At 36.8% G+C, this 26,602-nt stretch overlaps 1 protein-coding gene across 2 annotated transcripts in view; it reads left to right on the top strand.

Annotated features, from left to right (window-relative positions):
* Nucleotides 1-26,602, top strand: part of Cngb3 (cyclic nucleotide gated channel subunit beta 3) — a 142,211-nt gene that overhangs the window by 90,232 nt on the left and 25,377 nt on the right. For both annotated transcript variants that reach the window (XM_063257530.1, XM_063257529.1), the window contains 4 exons: nt 4,224-4,365; nt 8,497-8,656; nt 8,886-8,983; nt 22,365-22,448. In XM_063257530.1, coding sequence (XP_063113600.1) covers nt 4,224-4,365; nt 8,497-8,656; nt 8,886-8,983; nt 22,365-22,448 — 484 coding nt within the window. The remainder of the gene's footprint in view (nt 1-4,223; nt 4,366-8,496; nt 8,657-8,885; nt 8,984-22,364; nt 22,449-26,602) is intronic.

Here is a 26,602-nt window from a genome sequence, read left to right as displayed (position 1 = left end):
ATGTGACATAACAGAACAGAAACGGTCAAGTCAAAAGGGTGTACATAATAGATAATGTAAAAACATAATACAAGGTGATCAACAATGGTTACCATAATGTCTCCCGCTATCTCTAATAGAATTGCCTATATCATTAGTTATAATACAATTGAACAAAACAGTAAAGAATAAAACCGACAAAACCAAAACATTGGAGACATTGTAGGTCTTCAAAGGTAGATAAAAGTCAACAAGAATGGGCGTCATAATGAATCTCATTATCTTCACAGCTGATGCCTAAACTTTCGAACCTGATACTATCCAGCAAAACAGAATAGGGGAACATCAGTTAAAAACCAGATGGTGAGAGTAATACAGGGCTTTAAATCAAGGTAATGAAAAGTCAAAGTGGGTTACTATAATATATCCTGTTATTTTTTCCCTTTAATTAAAAGGATAAAGATAAAACAGTAAATAATGGAGTGGAGATTGAGATAAAAGAGGGCATAACAACGAAACAGCGCAGATCAAAACATAACCATTAGAATAGTGTTTCACCACCAGATAATCCTAACCTAAAAGTAGTTACCATATTGTCTCTTTCTTTGAAATCCTTGAGTACAACTTTGTATACTGTAGCATTAAGTATATCAAAACAATGTAAAACCATTCAAGAGAATGACAGCATTACAGAGTATTTAGAATCGACTAACAGAAAATGAACAAATGGTTTCTGTATAATCTCCTTGTCTTTAAAAGGTTTTTGCTTATACTATCATACATAATAAAATCCAATAAGATACAGCCTATTTAGACCATTGGAGACAGAAGGACAAAAGCTAGATGAGACTTCAAAACAAGATGATACTAAATCAGTATTACCTATTAAGATGTCATTTTCTCCAAAATAGCTGTTCCTATCATCCAATCTTCTCTGCCTCATTTCTGTTGAGCTGAAAAGACATTTCTTAGAAGACATACCAATGGTTAATGCATGATAATGTACTCAGTATTATTAAACAAGAATGAGATATCATCTCACCCCACTTAGAATGTCCATAGTCAAAAAGACCAAAAATAAATACTGGCAAGAATGCAGAGAAACTGTTGAAAAGATTGTAAATTAGCATAACCAGTATAGAAACAGTGTGGTAGTTCCTCAAAATAATGTAAAAATTTTGGCTTTTTTATTATAGCCATAGTAACTGGGATGTGATATATCATTGTAGTTTTGACTACATTTCCCTAATTAGAAATGCTCAGCACTTTTTCCTATACTTGTTGGACATTTGCATATCTTCTTTTAAGAAATATTTATTCAGATTATGTCCTGTTTTAATCAGATTGTTTCTTAATTTTGATACAAGTTATGTAGTTCTTTATTCATAGAGGAAGAATTCCTATTTTTACATTAAATTTTTTAACTTTTATGTCAAATATTGCCTTATAAATTTAATTTGGAGCTGATAATGTATGTGTACATGTATGTGTGTGTGATGTATTTCATCTATTACAAAATTAATAGTAACATAGTTTATGTATTAAATCAGCCAGATAGAATCTCCTTGAAAAGATCTGTCTAGAAGGTGTACATTTTAGAGATGGACACACTTGACTAATTAAGCTAATCTCAGAAAATCAATATGAAGACATCTAATTAAATTACAAATCTTACCTTTGGTTGTGCATGTCTGGTTGTAAGACGTGACTGAGAAAAGAATCACAAAATAAACCACAAAGCATCAGGGCAGAAAACTTCCAATTAACATAGCAGAGTATGTAATGCAAAAGAAAAAGTCCAAGGTTAGCCCTTGAGAATTGGATAATCAGTGCCAAAATTTCACATTTGATTGTTACTATAAAGAGGAAAAGGAAAGAAAATGATTCATGTGTTTGTTCTTATTAATACTGCAGTGACATTAGAGAGGACAAGAATCCCAATACTTAACAATGAATTGGCCCTTTGCAGAAAACCCAGGCTCTCCTCACTCTTGGGGAGTACTGTTGGTTTAATAAATTTCCTAATTTCAAAGATAACCACAAGTCCAAGACCTGTGATCAAAATAAATTAGGTAACAGGAAATTATAAATTGGAATTTTTTAAAGTTAAAATGCAATTTATAAACTTACTTCTACACTTCTTCAAGGTGGTTCTCTTTGACATCAAGTTCATTACAATATTAGTAAGTCCAGGGAAGCTTGCTAGAAGAAAATTACACAGTGGTGATATTTTAATTCTCTTGGTACACTAGTTTCAAACCTTACAAAAGAGTTAATTATTTTTTCCATTCCCATAACTACTATGTTTAAAAAAATCACATGTCCTTCAAAAGATACGGAATTTGAATGAGTGATTTCTTTTTAGATTTCTTTCTATTTGAATATTGACTTCAACCTCAATTTGTTTCATTCTTTTAAACCCCAACTTCTTACTATTTTAAGATCTGAAAATTATAAACTATTTTGTTTTCACAAGAAAAACATTACTTTATTCAAAGATTAATGCACAGTTATCTACAGTGCTAATGTTGTAGCTGAAGGACAGGATTCTGTAAAATGTCCTGATTCCTAGTACCAAAAAAAAGTGCCACTTTTCTGTGTCTATCCCAGATATTAGAACAGCTAGATGAGACTCACTAAATACATGAAATATGGAATATCATATGGTCTAAGTCTATAAAATATCTGGAAATTGTCTTTATACACAGGGCTTTCTCTGAAGGATTTAGTGGAAACATCTGGCCCAGGCTAAATTAACAGAACTAAATAGAGCATACAAAATAGTATAGTTAGGCACAGAAATTATAATTCATAATTGGCATTATAAAGTGAGGTTGTAATACCAAATTCCATCCCTACCTATGAACTCCATGAAACTCGTAGTAAAGTGTAGCTAAATGACCAGAGTATGTTCTGTGCTAATCCTTGGCATTCTTTTCTGATCCTCTTCCTATCTGGGTTGCCATGATCTCAATGTCTCCATTTCTCAACTGATTGAGTTATGACAAAACCTGTGTCAAGTATATTTCTAAGCATATTTGGCTTTATTCAATATTAAATTTCTAAATAGGGGCTGGGGATTTAGCTCAGCGGCATAAGCGCCTGCCTTACAAGCAGGCCGTCGTGAGTTCGATACCTGGTACCGATAAAAAGGAAAAAGACCAAAAAAAAAAAATTATACAGCATCAAATTTCTAAATAAATTACCTATTATATCTGAAAGTAATTTCTCTATTAAGATGGAGCTCAGTTCTCTCCTCTATCTCTGCCACTGTTTGTATATTCAGTAACATAAGATAGGAGTAGAAAATATAGAAAAGATATTTATCTGGTCTATTTTCTGTCAGTAGAAATTGGATCTAAGCTATAAAATATTCTCCTATCTGTGTAAGTATACTTAATCTCTATAATATTCCTCACAAGTCATTGGTATGATAGTTTAAAGATGGCCTCAAATTTTTTGACTGTCCTCTCACTGAGAGACAAATCTAAATTTTCTTCCCTTGAATCTGAGCAGGTCTTAGTGATTTGCTTGAGAAACATAATGTAGTGAGAAATTAACATGCTATGGACCCGATGGGTTCTAGGAAAGCTTTCAGCTACTTCCGGGGCTGCTCAGGGTGAACCAGCTGCCATGTAATCTCATCTACCCTGAGACCACCATGTGATGAAGAAGCTCAAAACAGTCATTTTAAGAGGCGAAATGGAAACAGAAGTAGCCAACCAGCCCCAGTTGTTCTGTTCATCTTTAAACAGATTCAGAAAAGTGAAGGAAGACACTAGCTTAGGTATTCGAAGTAAATATAGTATAGAGAAAGACAGAGAAACATAAACAGTGTAAAAATCAAGGCCCCAGATAACTCAAGGCCTCAATGGTGTCTTTCCAGATGTCTCCAGGCATTCAAGTCACCCCAACTGAGGGCCCATTCTTCGTGGAGTGAATGACCGTTTTGGGTCTTGCACAAATTATTGATCTACAAAACTTGAGCCTAACAAAATAGCGGTTGTTTTATACCACTAAGTTCTGAGAACAGTTAGTAAACTCCCCTCTTTGGGTCTAATTGCTTAATCATTTCACGATACCTATTAACTTCACGTTAGCCTATACAGTGTTTGCTAGTGCTGGCTACAGAAACAAACTCTTGATGAGGAGAAACTTCTTATAATGTAGGAATCTATGCTTCCAAACAAAACTGCGTTTCAATGATATAAAAAAAGGAAATATGTATTGTCTCTTTTTCACAGATATCTGAGGTGTTATTATTGGGCAGTTCGAAGTTTAATTACCATTGGAGGGCTTCCTGAGCCACAAACTTTATTTGAAATTGTTTTTCAACTGTTGAATTTCTTCTCTGGAGTGTTTGTATTCTCCAGCCTAATCGGTCAGGTAAGTTGAATCAGAATCCCAGATATAATATTTTTGAAAAGTCAGTAATTTTATGGAAAAAATTTTAAAGTCATCTAATCCTTGTACTCTTCTTTCTACCCCTGCTCTCTCATTTCTTTCTTTTTGTTCTTTTACTGTCTTTTTATCTATTTTAATATTGAGGGGGTGGACATAACTGGGAAAACATTGCTTTTCCATTCTTAAACTATTAAATTTATCAAAAGACCTATTAGCAAAATCGATTAGTTTATTCTCTCAGAGAAAGTTATTTCTTAGTTAGCTTTCTACTTGAAGCTTTCTAAAAACAGTTTATAACTTGCTTATTTAATTAAACTTGCAAAACCACTTGGTTGAAATCAACTTCAAGTTCATTTAAACCAGAAACTATAAAATGGCATTGTAAACAATTGATAAATCATTGCTACACAGATGTTTATTACAGCATCTTATCTTATTCTCAGACGATCACAATCTAGTACGCAAGTACATAAATAATGATAATGCAAAGCCATTCGCATTTACAAGGAAAAGAACCCAAAATCTTTGTGAATTCCCACTCACAAGAAACAAAAAGTTCAACAATATAGCATCTTTAGAAGTCCTTGGAGAGCACTTTACATACCACATGCTAGAGTAAAAAAGCCATGTTGAGAAGTGTACTAGACAAAGATTTAGACTAAGTTACAAAATGATTATTCCTCTGAGAGAAATAATTGGTCCCCACTCACCACATTCTCAGTACTATGAATTAAACTCATTTTCAAACAGAATTTGGCATAATTTGTTATAGTATCTGACATTGTTCAAAAATGATCAAAACTCAAACAACACATGTATGGATATTAAGGGTCTGCTGCATATGGAGTTTGAAAGCAATCTATTATTAGTTGAGAAAAAGGGAGGAACTTTCCAGAAGGTTTTGTGGCACAAAATGCATTTGAAGTCTCTTCAAAAATCAGGTTGTACTCACTAGTCACAGGTATTTAGGGCAATTGAACAGGAACAGTGTGCAAAAAGATGTCAACAATAAAGCATGAGACATATTTCAGAAAATAACAGGAGTAAAAAACACCAGTAAATAAGAGATACGTGTAGTGATAAGATATTTTAAAGGAAAGACTTTGAATGCAGAAGACTGATTAAAATACTATGAATTGGAAAGGGTGATACTGACTTAAAATACATTTTTACTGTTATATAGGTATGGTAAGACTAACAGGTCAGGGAGACTTACCACTAAAAAATCATGCATCATAGTTACAGATCCCAGCAGGAGGACACTCACCACAACACAAGGAAGGGTAGACTGAACAAGGAAGCACCAGGGGAGAAGCGGGAGAGGCAGAGTGAGCTGAATGAGAGCTGGATAGCTCCAGAGTTCAGGAGCCTCTGGGGAGTAGTGCTGTCTCTGTCTGGGAGCTGGCACTGGGCCCCAGGACGGGTGAATAATGGCATGAGTGTAAGAGGACCCTGGTGAGAAGACTCAGCTCTAGATTGGCTAGTTTGCATGTGAAAGACACTCTCAAGACAGTTGGTCACAATCTCCTTGAATTTACTAACCCTGTGAAAGGGAAGTATGGTCCTAGGTAAGAAAGGGCCCAGATAGCAACACCTCTAACAAAGTACAGGAAATAAAGACACAGTTAATACAGATACCCAGGGATATGGCAACCGCAGCCTGATATGTCAGTGACCTGGAGAGAGAAATTGTAAGGAAAACTCCTCCTAGAAAAATATTTAGATATTAGAAAATGAACATCAAGCAGTTAAAAACTTAAATATAATATGTCATAATCTTCATGGCCAAGGACATTGTGTCAGTAATTGAAATAAGAAGAAATTTGGAGAGAAATTCAGTTCAAATGAACCTGAACGTAAACAGCAAAAATCACATTATTTTTGTAATTTCTCACAAAGTCAATGTGATTAGACACATTACTATCATTGTGTTCTCAAGTTTAGAGGAAATTCCAACTTAAATAAATTAAGAGGCAGCTGAATATGATAATACATACTTGAAATCCCAGCACTCTGGGAGGCTGAGGCAGAAAGGTCAAAATTTAGTGACTCACTGAGACCCTGTCTCAAAACAAAACAAAAAGACTAGGACTGTAAGGCAGTGAAAGGTCTCATATTCAACCTCCAGTATGCAAAAGGAAATGAAGAAAGAAGAAAAACAGGGTAAGAGACATCCCTAGTTCATACATATAATTTATATATTCATATGGTAGAACCATATATGATATTGATAATAGCAGTAAAGTTTAACATGTATTAAGTACTTGCCATACCAAGGCAACTTGCACAAGATTACAAGACAGTGTCTATCTAGCACAAGTTTATTTCTCTTGCCACTCGAAGGGCAATGTTTGGCCCAGTAGCACCAGCAGCAATTGAGAAATTCAGAACATGGGCTCTACTTCAGAACTATTGAATATGACCCTGCTTTTTCACAAGATCCACACATGATTCTAATGCACGTGCAAGCTAAAAATGCTGCCTTGTACGCCACACCTGGCTTTAAATGACATGTGAGGTTCCCACAAGAACAAGAAGTATCAAGCCACTGAAAATGTGGCACTAAGACACAGGAGGAAAACAGTGAAGCTAGAGACAGATTTGTGCCTTAAACCCTCATTGACTAAAAGATGCAGAGAAGGAAAACAGAAGCAAAAGTAAGAAGGCCATTTATTGAAAATCCTCACTTATACCAGGGACGAGTCCCTGAACTAATCATCGCTTTTTAACTCCAATATTGTATTCTCAAGTGCAACTCATAAAGCCTAACATTTCTAACTCATACTTGCATGTGCTTCCCTGGACTGCACTCGTTCTAGAATATAAACCTTCCTCAGCTCCTCCACCCACACAACCCATCATTGCTGGAAAACAACACACTAACAATTTGGACGATTGTCACTACGAATTCTGGAGCCCTTAACAGCAGTCAGCAATGATTTAAATCGCCTTTTGTTCCAAACTAACAGTCTATTAGATGTTTCCAGGATGCCATTAGTATCCTAAGTCTTCCAGATTTAGGCGACTGGATAAATTGGTCATCTGCCCACAGTGGCACAGTAAACAGGATATCAGGGAATGGAGGTTGTGGAAGAACATTTGGAAGAGTCGGCAATGAACGGGAGAGTAAGAACAACGGACACAGTGAACTGTGTCTTCCTGGCTCCTCAGTAGATGCTTTCAAGAAAATGTTAGCCCTAAAAATGGAATCTAAGGAAGGCATCAACAAGAAAACGGCATTATTTGAACTAAGCTCCAAAGAATGAGGAGTTTTCCCATAAAGCTCAGCAGCTACCAGAATAAATGAGCAAAGTCTTAGTGTGAAAGCAAGGCCCTGGTTTTCCTCACTATTACAAACCCACAGTCAAAGCAAATTTACAACCAGTTGCTTCCCTCTGTGTGAGAGGGAGAATCGAGCAATATATCTTTTTTGTGCTGAGATCTTAAAGATCAGCTTTTAACCTAGAGTGGGTTTTTATGGCTGAGTTATAAACATCCAAGAACTAAAACCTGACAGTTCCTTAAGTATTGTCACAGCAGTAGATGATGCTTCAGTAATTTCAGCACATTTCTGCTTCTGCTGAGTACTGTGCCTTAAGCATGATGAGATTTGATTTTATCTGTCTAAACAACACAAAGGGAGTACAGAGGTTGCAATTTCGTGATGAATTGAGTCTACACACCCAGGAACGCTAGATAATCTGTGAAGGATGCTTTCAAAGTGAGACTCACTGAAATGGACTAGCCATTTGCCAGATAATTGCTCAATTTTTATTGCACATTCCTTTCAAATGCACAAGCTGTGTAGTTTTTTAAATATCAGCTAACATTTTGCAGTAATATACAAGCATGCGAAGAAGATAATGTGCAGTCGCTTGTATTATGTGACCAAATTCTCACAGCAATCTCACATGATAGGTACGACAAGTCTTATTATTGTTCTTATTTATTAGAGATGATATAATTTACCTGCTATTTTACAGAATGGGGTAAAGTAGGACTCAATATTAACGTGTTTAAAAATCAAGTAGCCAGGGCATTAGAAGGGAATCTATAACAACATTTAATTCAACTGGACTTTTAGTAATTCTTGCACTTTCTCTGTGATTTTAGATGCGAGATGTAATTGGGGCAGCTACAGCCAATCAGAACAACTTCCGTGTCTGTATGGATCACACCATAGCTTACATGAACACTTATTCCATCCCTCAAAGTGTGCAGAGTCGTGTTCGGACTTGGTTTGAATATACATGGTACTCTCAAAGAATGCTCGGTAAGCCTGAAAGATTACTGATTAAATTCCTATCAGCCTTGTTATAAAATGAAAATTATGTAAGGTAGAAGCAGAGCTGAATTCAGTTTGAAAAGGAATTCAGTGAGTTTTAAAGTATTAATTTAATGCTATGACTTTTTTTTTGTTTCTTAAATTTTCCACTCACACCTTGGTAAGTTAGTGCATTACTAACTCTGCTTTTGGGTTTAATGCATTTACCTTTATGAAGATGAGTCTGATTTGCTTGAAAATCTGCCAACTACAATGCGGCTAGCCCTTGCCATTGATATGAACTTCAGCATCATCAGCAAAGTCGATTTGTTCAAGGTAAGTGCTGTGACAATTAACAGAAAGGCACCTTATCAATTCACTGGGGAAAAAAAGCCAAGCTCTTGCTTTACACAGAATTTATGATTCTTATTTTCCTTACGTTTTAACAAAGTAAAAATAACCTGGAGAATTTTTGATACTCAAATATATTACTGGTCTCTCCTCTACAGACAACTTACTGTTTAGAAGGCTCTCTTCTAATTATTGTCAAAGAAGAGTTTGATTCTTCCTGCATTAATTTAAACATAATTAAACTCTATAGCTTTATGTCTTTGCTGCTATGTGCATCACCTTCCATTTACAACTACGCATGGGCAATATATGACAAATCAGCACCCAGATTAGCCCTGGATTAGCCTGGCAATCAATGAATCATACCTAATCATGTGTCTTGTTACACTTTGGAGCCAGACTTATAAGATGGCCAAATATATATTTGAAGACTTTTTCTAGAAAAACATGCATGGTAGAGAAACATTTAGCTTGTATATTTTTAATTTATTACTCTCAACTTTAGCTTTTATACTGCATACAACTTTTTCTAACCCAAGATCAAATACCATGTGTGGCATTCGCTGATTTATCTATTCATTTAATTCATTCAACAAATACTTATTTATTAAGTTGTTCCTATGTTCTAGGCAGCATGTTAGCCATTGGGAATACAGTACTTGAAAACTAATGCAAATATGTATAGAACTTGATTTCAGAAAAGAATGAAAAATAACAGATGGTGCTGATAATATTACAAACAAAATTAAGCAAGTTATAGAGGATCAACGTGTGGTGCTGAAAGGCCTCTCTGATGAAATGCTTTGAGCTTTCGAACAGAGGACTTGAAAAAGCAAGAGAAGACAGAAAGGAATGGGGCGGGTGAATGTTCCTGGAAACAAGAAGAAGCTCTGAACTGGGAGCACACTGCAGGCAGATGAGAGGGGCTCAAGCAAAGTTACAGGAGTGGAGAGCAAACACGTCAGATAAAAGTAATAAAAGGATCAAGTTAATGAAGGACCTTGTTGGCTATAATATAGACTTTGAATAAGACAGTATTCTGGCATGCACAAATACTGAAGCCCCTGAACAGAAAAATGGTATATTTGTGACAGTCTGAAAAGGAGCATATATCCTTCTAGGTGGGGGATAGATGTTAGGAAGACAGTATGAAAGGCAAAAGAACAAATGAGGATGTTATCCTAACCAACCACACAGGGATGACGGTGTCCAGACCCAGAGTATTAGGGGCTAAATACTTGGTGTTCTCCAAGAAGAGCCCACACAGTTTCTTTTTGATTGCATGAAAAGGATCAGACAGAAAAGGACTCCAAGGATTATGACCTGGATAATGGGAAGAGTGAATTTACTATTTACAAAATGGGAAATTCTGGAGTATATAGACTGAGAGGAGTGGAGACTAACTCTCTTACAAATTGAAAAAACATGTTCTTTCAGGCCAAAATTCAGTTCCCCAAGCAGCAGTATGATGATTAATTTATAAAGCCTCTGCCTTCACAGATATGATGAGTACTCATAAAACGGCTCAAGGTCAGGAGGATGTTCTTCTACCGTGTGAGGACATAGTGCACTCCTCCTCCAAACGATGTAGCCGTGAGGCTCCATTGTGGAAGAGGGAGCAGACACCAAAACTGTTGGCACCTTGATGTTGGGCTTCTTAGCTGTTGGAACTATGAAAAACAGATTTCTATTATTTGTACATTATCTACTCTTTGGTTTTGTCTCATGGTAGCAAAAAAAAAAAAACAGACTGAGACAGATGTATTGGTTTGAGGTGATTGTTATATACCTCTAGATGGAAATGTGATTAATCTGAGTTGAAAGGAGATGTCTAAGCTGGAACAATAAATTTGGCCCTATCAGTATACTGGTATATTTTAAGGCATGATATTTAAGATGATTATCTAGAATGCAAGTGTAGACAGAAAAGAAAATGTAATTCACACAGAATCATATACCTCGAAAATATATAATCAGTACTATTGGAGACAAAATAAAGAAGCAGAAGCAGTGTATCAGAATGGTTAGGAAGAATCAAACCCCAGTATTAAAAGAGAATCAGTGCCAACTGATGACTCTTAGGATACAGAGTTAGGTCAACAGCCTGACTCCTTGCTTCGTCATGGCCTGATGTGGATTTCCATCAATATTTAATAAAGGTAAGCTGGGCATGGTGTTCATCTGTGATACCAGCACTTAGGAGGCTGAGACAAGCAGATTGCCACAAGTCTGAGGGCAGCCAGGGCTATACAGTGAGATTAAGGCCGACCTGAACTACATAGTGAGACCATATTTAAAACATGGAGTAGTTTAAAACATAGAATTTTAAATTAACTGAATATTTAATAGAATAATGAAAGCAAAAAAGATTAAACTGCAGCAAATATAAAAGTAAACTCTGAACGTAGTCCAGACTGGAGAGAGAGACAGACACAGACAGACAGACAGAGACAGAGACAGAGGTAACAATTTTGTTTCATAACAACTCTTTCTGAGTTGTTCTACAAGACTTCAAGTTACATATGATCAACAGTTATATCTGATCCTGCCCTAAATTTTAACATTATATTGGTTTGTTTGACTATTAAAACCACTTCTAGATTAATATCACATTAGAAATACCCAGTTTTGAGAAAGATGTTGACACATTTGAATATCTTCCAGCTCAGGAGACAAGAGCAGGGTTGAATGGTGGGCTAAGAAGAAGATTTTATAAAATTATTTTGTGATAATAGCAGATCAATGGCTGAGTGTAATAGAGCATAGAGGTGTGAATATTGACTAAAAAAAGACAGAATGAAAATCTGGGGTTAGGGAAATGTATCATTTATTTCTAGGTTAGGCATCCATCTACATACATTTGTCAACACTGATCCAATTGTCCCTTAGAATCTGTTTATTTCACTGTGTGTAGATTATGCTTCCATTTAAAAAAGGAGAAGAAGGCAGTGAAGTAGGAAGGGAAACCACTGGAGGAAGAAGAAATGGTCTTCAAGGAAAATGCTGCGGAAGTGTAGAAAAATGAAAATACATTCTAAAGAAGCACAAGTTTTATGTACGAAAGATTGTTATATGCAGAACAATTCGACTTGCTTTATACTGTCCACCAAAACAATGCTCAGTGTGGTCTGGTTCGAAGATGTAGACACGTCCAGTGGGGAAAATAATCTCCTGGGAAACCCGGCTGGGTCCTGTCTGCATCTGAGTGCAAAGTGTAGTTCCTGACACAGAGCCGCTGCTTAGCAAAAGCCTTAGCTAGAAAGGCATAGAGCCACGGAGGGAGGAGGAGGCATTGGGGCCAATTCTTGAAAATTAGCTTTTTGAAAAAGTAATTTCCAATTTCTGGTAGCAGCTCCCCCACAATGGAAGCCCCTGGTGAAGCAGGAAAGTACAAGTGAGCTTTTGATCTTCTAGCGGAAAGACTGTGCAAGGCATTCATACAGTGTAGAATTCATACAGTGTAGAGAGATGATTCTTACACTGCGGGTTTTCATCCCTCGCAGGTCATGAATTCAACTCAGGGGGCCACAATCAGCATATAAAATACAAGAGAAATATCATAATATCTTACACTTGAGTGTGTGCAGTTATCACAAATGTTTGCTTCTGTTGTTTATTTTTAAATATATACACATATACTTACTTGTGTACTAGACCCAACAGTATTCTATATGTTATTGTTTGCTGTAGGCAAATCAAAACTAGACTGACACTTTATTAAATGTTAAAACACACATTATATCTTATTATCTAATTTGACTAATGACAAGTAACGGCAATTAGCTTTTTTCCTAAAGGAAAAAAAATACTTTAAATATCAATGACTTTTGTGGGATTATTCTCAACTTGGAAAGTCACTACTTCTCAATTCATAGTTTTTCCTTTGCTTTTATATGTTTTTGGAAATCCATCAAATAGCTGCATTTGATTGAGAAAAAAAAAGCTTACATCTGCACATCCTGCTTATATATAAACTTACATTCCTTCCTGACATTTCCATTAAAGATGCAGTTCTTTCTAGAAAGAACCTATTTCCATTTCCATTTCTGTCCAGTGAAAGTAATTCTTTCCCTAAAGCCAAATGAAGTAGAAAATAAGTAGGTATGAAGTCTCTCTAAATTTATTTGCATGGAGACAGCTCAGCAGTTTATACAAATTTGTTATTTTTTAAGGAGGAAATGGATTGAATAGTGATCCCACACCTTACACCTTATAACTTATACCAAATTAATGCTTATATCGTTCTGCATCCATCACCTGCATTCATTGCCTTTGTACCCAGAGAGATAAGGGCTCAGAGGAGGAGCATTTGAGATATGAATGCCTACAAGGATAATTAAGAGCCTGCAGAATGAGAAACTGGAGATAAATAGAGCATCATAATTCTGGAAAACTAGAAACCTGTCTTTAGGAGTATGGGTCCATTGTTTGGGTGTAAATATGAAATGTTGCCCAAAGAATCTATTGAAGGTTTGATTCCCAATGCAGCAATGTTCTTGGTGGTACTCTCAGAAGGCGATTAGCTCATGACGGTGTTACCCTCTGATCCATTGATGAGCACATGGCTGAATGTGTTATAAGAAGATGGGGCCTGACTAGAGGAAGTAGGTTACCAGGAGGATGACTCTGAAGGCTGTAACTATAACTTCTCTCAGTCTTTCTGATTCTCTCTGATTCTAGTCATAAAGTGGCAATTTTTCTCTGTCATGGCCCACTGCCACAGTACTTATGTTTTGGACTAACTGATGAGTGTGTTGGTCAGCTTTCCATCACTGGGACAGAATGCATGAGATAATCAATTTAAAAGGAAGAAAGGTTTGTTTCAGTCCAGATTGCTTGACTCTGCTGCTCTGGGCCTACAAAGGCACAGTATCTCATGGCAGGAACATGATGGAGGAAGCCTGTGCACTTCATGGCAGTCAGGAAGCAAAGAGCAGAAGAGGGAGGGCCAGGGCCCCACTAACCCCTTTAAGGGCAAGCTCTCCAGTGACCTGACTTTCTTCCGTGTGGCTCCACCTACTTACAGGTTAACCGCTTTCCAGTAGCCTCGTAGACTGGCAACCAAGCCATTAGGGGACGTTTCATAGCCGAATGATAGCAGTGAGAAACCAAGAGAATTTTACTACAATCAAAAGTTGTTTATTGTGATGCATCTTTGGCCACTGTCATGGACTTAGATTTGGCACATTGGATATAGATCTAAATTCACACATACTTTTCCATTCTCCCACCAAAAAGAGATCTTGACTTTCATGTATTTGCCTTTCAAACCACATAGAATTAGTCACAAATTTTCATTAAAATTTGCTTCAATCAGTTGTAACTCTATAAGTAAAGTTTGCTGCTTCAACATAGTGTGATGAGCATTTTAAGACAGCTTGAGATAGATGGTCATATTGTATTTTTAAAATTTTTTTCACAAAATGGCTCCTCTTCCTTACAGATTTCATGTTATTTTGGGCCAACACACAAATATTAAACTAATAAGAAGTGATTCATTTCAATGAGATTGGGCAATTTTCACTACTTTCTGATGGCTTATTATTCTGATTTTGATTTTATCCCATTAAATGCCTGGAAAATCACAGTTTGCCTCTGCCACTAAAGTATCAGAAATAGAAAATTTAATAAAAAGCTCTGTTGCACCACCTAGTGGCTATTTTTAAATCACACAGCTTTAGAAACAACCCCATGGCTCAACAGGATAAAACAGAGACCCTGACCTACCAAAATTGAAATGTAAGTACCCCCCAGGCATCTCTCAAGGAAGGCACAGTGTGCCTGACTATTGTGGTTCTGCACAGAATCAATCCTGAACATCACCCCTGACTGGAATCAATGACTCATTGTTTGTGATTATGTGGCAAATGGTGTCTGGAAAGTCTGTGACTTTTGCAGTAGGAAAGATGAAAAGGCATTGCTTACATGTGCATGACAGTCAGAGCCAAGAATAAAGTGAGAATGGCAAAATGATTTCCACCACTAACACTCGGGTTCCCAGCAGTCACATTCCATTTGGCTATGCCCTCACTGCATTTATTTGTCAGGGCCAGAAATCAGGGCACAGTGAAGCTATGCATTATTTTTACCAACTATTATTTTTGCCATGATGGTAACAATAACAAAGTACTGTTGCTAGGATTTTTAAGTTATATCATAGAGTGCAATTATAACCTGGATAAACTCCATTTGACCACACATCCTGAGCAGTCTTTTTGTGTAAGGCACTGAGCTAGGCAGTCAGGATACCTGGAGTTATCACATCCATGCTGTCTCTGCTCTTCAAGGCCGCCAGAAGGATAAGGAAACTAAATATGCAATAACACACTTAATTGCCATATAAGGATAGGTTAATCAAACACATAAATTTCTCTTATCAGTATCTGGTACACAGGAAGTTATAGTTGCCATTACTATTAGTAACTGAGAAATAAAATTGAAACAATCAGAGAAGTGTCAATACAGGTGAAATCAGAATCTTCAACTATGCTTGCTTAGCAATATAGATTAAATTCAACCTTATGTTTCCATCCAACACATGATCTCCCACTTTGACTGTGATGCTCTTTTTAAAAAACCATAAATATTGTCAATTCTCAAAAAAAGTTTGATGGAGATGACTTTTACTAGTGTTTACAAACATTGAGTGTAGGGTTAAGCCTGATATAATTTAAAATTCAATACTGGTGAGCCATGACATTACAATGCTTTGCAGATTATTTATTACTTTTGGCTTTGCAACTCCCAACAGCACATGTAGATTGCATCACTGGAATAGCCAATAGCGTGGAAACCAGGATTCCAAATTCCCTGCACTAGATCTACTATCAGTTACTTGTTTCATGATGATGGTGTTGAAGATACAGCAAAGAATTTCTCCCAGCAATAAACAAATCTGAACTGGGAAAAGCCCTGAATACACTTGAGGGTAACTTAATACACAGTGAATTATAAGCTACTGATAATAACTTGAATCCTGTTTCAAAGAAAGAAAAAATGAGCCTAGAAATAAGTAAAACTTATAGGACTATAAGGATAGGTATCCCAATGATAAATATGGTACCAATTTTAAAATTCAGAGTTTTTCATTATTAAAAAAAAGTTCCCTGAGAACAGCAACCATCTTCTAACCTAGAGGTCATGCTTTGAATAAGAATAGGATTTCTCACAACTCCACTGAAATCTCCAGACTTTATCAAATGTGTAACACATAGTTGTTATACAGTGCTGAATCTCCATTGTCCAAAATAATTTCTAACAACTTTATTCTGTACATCAGCCCGTATTTATTTAGTGCCTAACGTATCCCAAGTCCTGGTGCTACACTAGGGATACAGCAGAGAATAATACACACAATGTGACCTCAAGTTGCTTGGGATGCAGATAAAATACATGGTCTGACACACGTGTGACTTAAGAGAAAACCAGTAGACTTGATAAGACTTAGATTCCTCACCTAGGAATGATGACTATATCTTCATTAATGCCCAGCATCTCAGGGGCATTGAAAAAAATGAAACAGGTAAAGTTAGAAAAACGGTAAATTTTAGCACAAATGTCACATCTTAATAAAGTGTTAATGCTGATACTTAATCAGGTACTTCTTTCTTTATGGAAAAAGGGATATTTGTGAAACAGTGGCTGTGCTCTTACACTGTACAAAACAGAAAACATCCTAATAACCTTTATCAATTAAATAGAACTGAATCACAAAGAAGAAAAGCTATCCTTGAGATGTAATCCTTTTAATCATATAATAGTGGAGAAAAGTGTAATCTTGAGAAAATAGTCATATTTATGGGGAAAAAAGATGGTAGTTCCCAAAAACATCTCAAAATACAATGATTTCATAATGCAAATTTATTTCGCTCATCCTAAATCCAAATGAGAAAGATTTAGTCCTAAACCACAGCTGCACAAAGCCAGAAGCACCTTTCTATAAAGCAATTGAGAGACAGTCCCTTGATTGGAGAAAAAAATTCTAACTTGTTACTCTACATAGTTATTGTGATCTGTTCATGTGATTTGAACTATGTACTCCGAAAGTATGTTGATAAAAAGTCCCATTTAGAATAGTTCAAATGCTTTTCTCTCAGAAAAATCTAAGCTATGAGCTGAAAGCTATCGATGTGAGAGCTGTGTGTATTCCTACTGAGGAGACTGCTAATTGTTTGCTTATCTATTTTAGGGCTTATCTCCTAGGTTGGTCTAATAGTTTCTATTGATTTGGTTTCCTTTATTAGTGCATTTAGCCAGTGAGCTGAAGGATAGAAGAAAAAAGATGAAATGCATTTCTACACAGATACACATTTGGATTTTTATTAAAATTTTTAATTAATAAAAATTAAAATTAGAGTCTCATCCCTTCTCCCCAGACCAGCTCCTTTTCTCACCAAGGTGTACACTAATTTGGTTTTTGAAAATGTCTTTCTAATTATCATTTTTATAACTTTACTTTTACTCATGTAAACAACAGGCAATATTTTGTTATTTTACATTTTATAATATACTTGAATATATTCCATAACTGTTTTGTTCAGACCACATCATTTTTTGAGTTCAATTATAAATAAATATATATAATTTATTTTAGCTACTCTATAATACTCCAGCCTCCAAATCCTCAACTATATATAGAATATATATATATATATATATATATATATATATATACTCACACACACACACACACACACATATATTCAGGGGGTGGGTACCAGGGATAGAAACCACCTCATGCTTGCCAGACAGGCCCTGTACCACTGAGCTATATCCCTGGCCCCAATGGCTTTATATTTTTTCAATTTTTCAATATCAAAAACACTGCAAGTAGTCACCTTTTATTAACAGGGGATGCATTCCATGAGCTCCCTTAGATACTTACAATCTAAAATTTAACATATTTTCCCCCTTATGTAAACACCACACATAGTAACTGTAATTTTTTCCATTTGAAGTGCAACAGCAAAACTATCTTCAATTTATGTTTGCTTCACAAGTTCATGAATAGAAGTTTCATTCTTACCATAGATCTCAACAAACTGAATGTCCAATTTTTTTCTTTCCTTAAGTTGAAAATTTTCACCTATTTGCTTAAAGGAAGCATTTAATGACTTCTTGTTGGGATAATCAAGTTGCCAAAATGACTAGTCTTTCATTTTAGAAATATTAAATGAGAGTTTCTTGAACACAAACACTGTGATATCACAATAGTAGAATAGAGAAATGAGACAAGGTGATACTAGCAGGCAAGTAGTACATACAGGATGGATACACTGATTCATGTGGTTGGCAAGATTGAGTTAGACAATGCAAGTTTTCCTTATGCTCTTCAGAATAATGTGTAACTTAAACTGAAGAACTGTTTATTTCTACAATTTTTCATTTAATTACTTCAGGGCATGGTTGACTATAAGTGACACTACACTGGGAAGCAAAACTGGGAACAGGGAAGACTACTGTGTGCCACGTGTTGTGAGTTCCTCTGACTTGCTGGGGTATCTCTCTGGAGAGTGACATGGCTACAGGGGAGGTGGCTGTGGATTTTAGAATGTGTCACAGGATGTTTCTCTATTCTGGATGACAGCCGAAAGTGTCGGACTCTGTCTGACTAGCTGCCCTTTCTGCAAGAAACTTGTTTACGTTATCAGGCACCATTGTGGCTCTTGTCTGCCCCGTGTCCAGTTTATGGCTACAAAATGGTCATTCTGTAGAAAAGCTCTAAACTGGAAAAAAAAAAAAACTGGGTTGTCATCAAGTATGTTGATCATATGAGACACAGAAGCAGCACAACAAAACACCTGAAAGCACGGAGGCAATGTTATTACTTATGAATCCCAGGGAAAAGGTGTCAGCATAGCTCATAGGATCAGGGGGCCAGCAGATGGGGCTGGCTCCCCTGTTACTCCTGCTCATCCAGCCTGTGGTGAATCAAGAAGGTAGGAAACCAGGGAAGATTATAAGCCACACCATTTATGGGGTCCAAAGTGTTGGCCAGGCAAGTTTTCACAAGGAGTCTAATGTTTGGTTTCTAACAAACAAGTAAGAACCCAAAACCATCATGCTGGGACTGTGAGGGGACAGCATGGTATATCTATCTGCACAGACCCTGTAAGGTCAGTAAGTCAAGTCAAGTGGGTTGCATTTAGCTGTCCAGTAAGGAAATGGGCACCAGGAGGTAGTTGTATGCGGCAAATAATTCAGTCAACCACCTTGAGAAACTGACAGGAGATGAATAATGAAATCATTAAGGATCACCAAGCCTAACTTCTGGTATGAAAAAAGGTAAACTTATATTCAAAATGGATACCAAGGCCACATAACGTTATACAAATTTACTACACACACATATTTGTGTGTATGTGTGCATAAAGTCAGAATTACTGTCATAAGACATTAAAACTCATTAATAATTCCTGTGAATAGTAATTAATACAGTCATGAATTTTCATCAAACTGTGTTCCAATAGGAAGTGACCAAGGAATGAAACTATTGTCTTGACCTGCAAAGTATAACTAAGACTGTAAAAACTAACATCCTAAATCCAACTGTACACATGAAAGTAAATACTAAAATATTTTTTGATATTGTCTAGCTCTGATAATTTACAGTGTAACTCTTTTCCATGGACATAAACAATTGAAAGCCAGGTTCACTGAATATTTCCAGACAAGTACAGTTGCCTTCTGTATCTGCAGATTTTGCATCTAAAAATGCAAAGAACCTCAGATCTAAAATATTAGAAAAAATTGTGCCTGTACTGCACATGTACAAAATTTTCTCTAGTAATTATTGCTTAAACAATACAAAAATACTTACATTGCAGTAGGTACTGTAAGGAGTTTAGACATGATTGAAAGTATAGAGGAAGATGTACCTAGATTACATACAAATATGGTTCCTTTTATATAAGGGACCTGAACATCCACAAATTTTGATGTCTTTGGGGATCCTTGAACCAATTTCCCACTGATACAGAGGAAGGTATGACTCTATATCATTCTCAAGAACTTCCAAGCATATTCCTAGTGGAGTTCCTTTTTTGAACATCAAAGACAGTAACTTTCCTTAATGGAGAAGATTTTAAAGATCAATGCAATGTTTGAGGATTTTTTTTCCTAAGTGGGTTTTGAATGTCCACAATGCCAACTTCTAAAATGAAACAATGCTGAAATAATAACAGCACATAGAAGAAATTGGGCACCTGAGGCTTTTACTTAGAGAACTTACATTAAAACCAGTAAAACTATATTTTTTAGAAAAAAAATTTTATGATTTGCTTTAACAAAAAATGATGACCTATGAGACACAGGAGTACTTATATAGAGAGTATATATGTTGTGTAAAGCAGTTCTGTTGTAAAGTGTAAATTTCCCTTTACATCCAAGGGCCTTTGCGCATCTTTGCAAATACAAATAACACTCATGCTCTAATGACTGAGACTTTCACAGCCTTACAAGCAGTTTTTGTTTATGTGCTGCTGATGTGAGCAACATGAACACTTTTGGGCAGGGTCCTCTTTTTCTCACTCCCAAATGAAAGTAACTCCCTCCTCTTAAAAGCTTTCTGGATATTTACCCAGTAAGTCTTAAGACTGTCTCCTATCATCTTATAGTTTTTCTATTTACTGCAGCATCATCCTAACTAGACCAAAATGCTTTCATCTTTAATTCCTCCAAGGGCACCCCTCGCAGCTTTGCACCTCAGAGCTTCTCCTCAGCGCTGGTTGGGGTGCTTTAAGAAGATCCTTCTTCTGGCCATGGCCTCTTTTTTTCTGTCCTGGAAAATCAAAAGCACCCCTTTCTCAAATGAATTTTTAAAATTCAAACACTAAGTTCATCTGAATGCTTCTCACCAATAGCTACTTGAAGATACTTCAATCATAAATTATTAACTTTTCTTATCAGCCAAGCCACCCTGAGGTCTAAATTTCATATGGATCTAGGTCAAGTGTCTGCTACTGAAACCATTATAGGAAACCAGTCATGGCTAAAGGAGTGATTGCCCCATTCACAAATTGGGGGCAGGCCTTTTGCTTTTCCTCCTCCTTCCTCAGGTACTGACTGTCATTAATTCTCTACAAAATCATAATTCCCTTAAGGGTGAGCAGGACTGACCACAAAATGAAAGACACTACTGGTTACCAGCCTGGAGAGAAAAAAAATTAATATATTCAGTGGAAGCAGAACATTCAAAACCACTTTGTAAGAGAGATTTTTTTAAAGCATCTCTAGCTTTTTCTCTAGTTCTTCATGTAGCTGTAACTATTGAGACAATATATATTAGATGTAATATACAAGTTTGTCTCTTACACAATTAAAGTGGGTATGAGAGTCTGTCATTAACTCAACAGATACTGCTTTTGTATCAATAACGTACATTTTTCCTACCTTTAGAAAGTGACAATTGAGTTACTAAACAAAGACAAGCAGGATTACAGAGTTAAAAGATATCTAACAATGGTATGAAAGCTATTATAAGAAAGAAGAATGTTTAGCAAAGACTGTAATCTGATATTCCTAATATACTAATAATCATAATCAGTAACAGCTATCACTCATTAAGCACATTAAGTTTTACTTATGAGATAGGCACCATTCTGTCTGTTTTGGTCTTGGCTTTGGATATTTTTTGAGATAAGATCTTGCTTTGTAGTGCAGGTTGGCCTTGAACTCATTATGTAGCCCAGGCTGGCCTTAAACTCTTGGCCATCCTCCTACCTCAAGCTCCCAAGTGTTGGGATTACAGGCATCATCATCCTTCTTTGCTTTTGATTAGTACATATAAGCTGTACATGGTGTTTAATTTATCTTAGGGAATAGTTACACGTACTTAATTTATCTTGGTTCTTTTTATTCTCTTTGCCTTCCCCACCTTTCTCCCTCCCTCCCTCCATCTCCCTCTCGATCTCCTACCCCCACTTTCATTATTATCTTATCGGTTTATGATTGTGACACATGATGATTATGTGCATTGTAGGTAGCTGGAACATGTACATGACACATCTCAAATCATGTTCAGCCCCTTTTTATTCCTTCTTCCCCTCTCTGTCTCTTAGTTCTCACCCTATTATTATAATCATTTTATAGACTAGGAAACTGAGGACTTAAGAATTGTATAGCAAGAGATCATTGAGACAAGATTCACATGCAAAACACTTAATAGAGTTGCAAGCTCTTCCCACTGTACGATGGGTATCTTTTTCATTCTAGAATTTGAATAAAGGCAAGTCTGCATCCAAGGCAATTAAAATTGCAACATTGATGCAAGCAACATCTATTTTGCCTGTTTCCATTGCATTTTAAATTCACTTGGAACACTGGCCTTTTAGTTGTGTCAATAAGAATTGTGCTTCTCTTTATATAGGGTTGTGATACCCAGATGATCTATGACATGTTGCTAACATTGAAATCTGCTATCTATTTACCTGGTGACTTTGTCTGCAAAAAGGTGAGTAGATACTATTTTCTTTTTTCATAAGATATGCAGTTATATTTTTAATAAAACAAAAAAATTCAAATATTACACCAAAATAGTAAAACCCAAAAATTCAGATTCCTATAGAAGTCAATCTGAAACCAAAGATATTACTACTAATATTATCTATGCTATACATGTGTATGACTATAAAACCTTAATATTACTGACTGTGTTTTGTTATGATATTGAGGTGGTATTTTTTTGAGGCACATCTTCATTTTAATAATGAAGCTCTTCATCTTTTCCCTCATTAGCGATAAACTAGACCCTCTCTTCCCACCACAATGTTTTGTTGATGAGTGACAAACAGAAAGGAAGTCACAATTTCATACTAAGAACAAAATGATCGGAGTCTTGATTTCTTCACTAGAAGCTACACTTTAAAGAGGAAAAGAAGCCGGGCATGGTGGCACACACCTGTAATCCCAGCACTCAGGAGGCTGAGGCAGGAGGATTGTTGCGAGTTCCAGACCTTCCTGGGCTACAAAGTGAGCTCAAGGCCTGTAAAGCAGGACCCTGTCTCAAGTAGACAAAAAAACAAAAACAAAATAAAAAGGAAAAGAGAGGAAATGGGGGGGGGGGATACAGCAACCAAAAATAACAGATATGCCAATGTGCATGGGCCAATTCCACAAAACAAACATCACCACTATGTAATGTAAACATACACCAATAACAGAAATCTTTAAAACAAAACTAGACACACAGTTCAAGTTCCATGTGCAACAATTTAAATTGTAGACCAAGACCTGGCATCTGACCCAGAGTCTCAGCCCTAGCTGGGATGGTTTTTACTTGGGCTCAAGTAATACTGACAGCCACAGGTATTCTGTGGGCCTCAGCAGGAAGGTTTGGTGAACAACACAGGGACACTCCTAGCAGCTAAATGAGGACCTGCCCACTATCCCTTGACCCCATGCTGTGTCAGACAAGCAGACTGCTTGCTTTACCTACAGCTGTCTGGGAAGTTTCTATTCTTAGGAACCTGAAGCCCAACCTGTCCCTGACTGTGTCTCTGTGGATTATAACAGTGGGGAGAGGCTGGAGCTCTAGAAGGCTCAGAGTGGAAGATAGATTCTGGGGTTCAGGTCTCTCCTATGTTCCCGAACTTGAGATGACTGTGCCCCCTCAACTGGTGGACAGGCCAGAGCTGCCTCACTAGTCTCTGTCCAGGGTGTGGGGCAGTTCTAAAGACTGTTCACTCTTCTGGGGCTCCTGTCAAAGGCCAAGTCCCCTGAAGCTGTGTTCCTAGAAAAAGGAGAGTTCATGGTCCCTAAGTGCTGGGAAGGGGGACAAGGATGGGAGGATGATAGCAGGGTTGGCTAGGATGGCTCCCACTCAACAACAGTACCAGGCTTGTGTCAGGAGACTGTTGAGGGACATAATTCTCACTCGGCCAGGTGCCCAGGTTTTGGAGCTGTCTCCAAGAAGTAGAGCACGGGCACAGGAGATGCAGATGGCCTCAAACTCAGGGTCCATATGAAAGCTGTGTGGAGTGTGGTAGCTGATGGTGATGTTGCTGAAGCCACCCACAGAGGCCACAGTGGATCTCTGTATCATGGCCGTCATTTCCCCCTCTTCCATTAGCACAGAGATCCTGCAGAGGGCATCTTCTCTACTGGCACCATACTCAGTCCTCACAGTGTCAGCGGGGTCAGTCTACAGTTGGCTGGCTTCAAGGTAGAAAAGCATGGTAGAAGAAATCTGCTAAACCCATGGCATTAAGGAATTAGAGAGAGAAGGGAGGAGCCAGAGACAGCAATACACCTTTCCTTACATACTAATTTTCAAACGTGCACCTAAAAAGTATTTCAATCCAGTTATAGGTCAAGAACATAGTTGAGGCAAATTTGTCCATGTTGAATTCCATAGTATAGAAATAATTTTGTGTATAATTTCATAAAATAATAATGTACTTCTGAAGTTCAAAATAGAACAAGACAAGGGCTGGGGATTTAGCTCAGCAGCATAAGCACTTGCCTTGCAAGCTTGCAGTCTTGAGTTCGATCCCTGGTACCAATTAAAAAAAAAAAATAGAACAAGACAATACAGATTTCATTACATATATGACAAAAGTGCGGGTAGCCTGAAAATTCACTTTGTATAAATGTAAATTACCAACCACCATTTCCTATTAATTCTAAATATTTAAAGGAGAGGAATAAGTTATAGGAATGATACATTGTTCTACCCATTTCGTAATTTTGCATACTTACGATTATCTCCAGTTGCTCACCCAGTTACTGGATAACGTCAATTATTTTCACAATTTACTGCACTTTTATTATTGTAAAAATAATACATACTTACTATTTTTAAGCTAAAATAAACCAAAAAAAAATAAATATACAAAACATAAAGACCAAAATTTTACCACCTAAAAATACACACCATTCATATATTTTGACCAATCTTTTATTATAAATTGAAGAATAGATGAGTTTCTAATGAAATGAGCCTCATACTTTACATGTTTTGAAACTTGTTTTGTCACGTAGCAATATATCATATGAACATTTTAGATAGCATTAAGTCAGCTATAACATGATTCTTTGAAGCTACAAAATATTCTAGTCTACAGAGCTATAATCAATTTCCAAATTGTTATTATAAGCAATTCTAAAGTGAGTATTCTCCCTGGATAAATATTTTTGCACACGTCTGATCACTAACCTTAGAAGGGACATAAGAAATTATAACCCAGGTTTTATACCTCAAGAGAGTACCTACCTGGGTGAGGTGAATAATCAAATAAAAAATAAAAGACAGTTCAAAAAATGGGAGAGGATCCAAGACCTAGGGAGTTCACAAGCAAGGGAGGATGAGAAACACTGTATCTCATTCCAAAATAATGTGTTAAATGCTACAGTAGCAATAAGTACGATCTGTTGCAGGAAATAAAGTAAGGATATTGGTCGCTCCTAGCTCCTGGCAAGATTTCCTAAAAATCCTCACGCTAAGTACTGGAAAATGAATTGGACTGAACCAAAGGAAATAAGTACTCTGAGTAAACAATCAGCATGAGATAAAGCAGAGAGGAAGAATTGGTGTCTGCAAAGAAAATGCAGAGGACTACAATGAGATAATTGTTATAACAACTCTAGAATTCTTTACTAATAAAATATTCTTAGTGCGATAGGGCAGGCAATGTTCTGAGTCCTGAGAGAAAAAAGATGGTGTTGTTCTCCAGGACCTTGCAGTCCAGTGCAGTGGAATTCAGCTCACTTCGTACATCAGTGTCACCTGAGGGTAGCAGTCTGAGCTCCATATCTTGGTATTCAAGTAGTCTGGATGGAGTCTACATACTGGCATTATCAAGTTTCCTTATGATTCCAAAATACAGCCAAATTTGCAGAGAAAAGCAATAAATAAATGGAATTAAATAAACACATGATTCCAAAATGTGTGGCATTGCATGAGGAGAAAATAAAAATTGCCAGGAAAGCACGTAGTGACAAAGGCACTTAATGTAATTTAAGTTAGAGGTCGGGAGAGAGGGAACTTGTCAGTTTGTCAGGCGTGACCTTTGTAAAATCTAAAGGAAAACATTTCTTTGTAAAAAGAAAAAGAGTAGACAAGACAGTATTTTTGACAGAGTTGGAGCCCTGAGCTAATGGGCAAAGCAGAGCTTGGAAAATCCAAGGGATGAAAGTTAAGTGAGTGGCACAACTGGTGAGGAAAGAAAAAGTCAAATGGGCCGCAGTGTCCTTCAGGGGTGGAGACTCCAGGTCACAGGCGGAACATTGTATCAGAGATGATGAAACTGGAGGCAAGTCTTGAAAGCTGGAATATGATGAAAGTCGAGTTCAACACGAGGTCAAGAAAAGGTAAGAGAAAGCAGGTCAAGGCTGTAACTTTGAAGAATCCCAACATTTATGGAAGAGGTCAACAAAGGAGAATCAGACAGCAACTAAGAAGCTGCTATTAGAAATAATAAGTAGACAAATTGGTGAAATGAATCATTTTTTAAAATGGAAAATACAAACTCCAGTGCAGTTTAAGGACCCCTTTGGGCAGTGGTGCGTCGCAATGACATGGCCTAATACACCAAAATAGCCTTGCAAATTGTTCCACCAGCAGCAAGGACTGAAAATTGAAATTATGCCTAGAAATTTTAGCACTTG

Source organism: Cavia porcellus, unplaced genomic scaffold (assembly GCF_034190915.1).
Source record: "Cavia porcellus strain 051 isolate PalLab524CR breed Dunkin Hartley unplaced genomic scaffold, mCavPor4.1 scaffold_10, whole genome shotgun sequence".
NCBI classification, from domain to species: domain Eukaryota; kingdom Metazoa; phylum Chordata; class Mammalia; order Rodentia; family Caviidae; genus Cavia; species Cavia porcellus.
The sequence above is the reverse complement of the archived record's forward strand: the minus strand, read 5'-3'. Positions and strand labels throughout refer to the sequence as shown.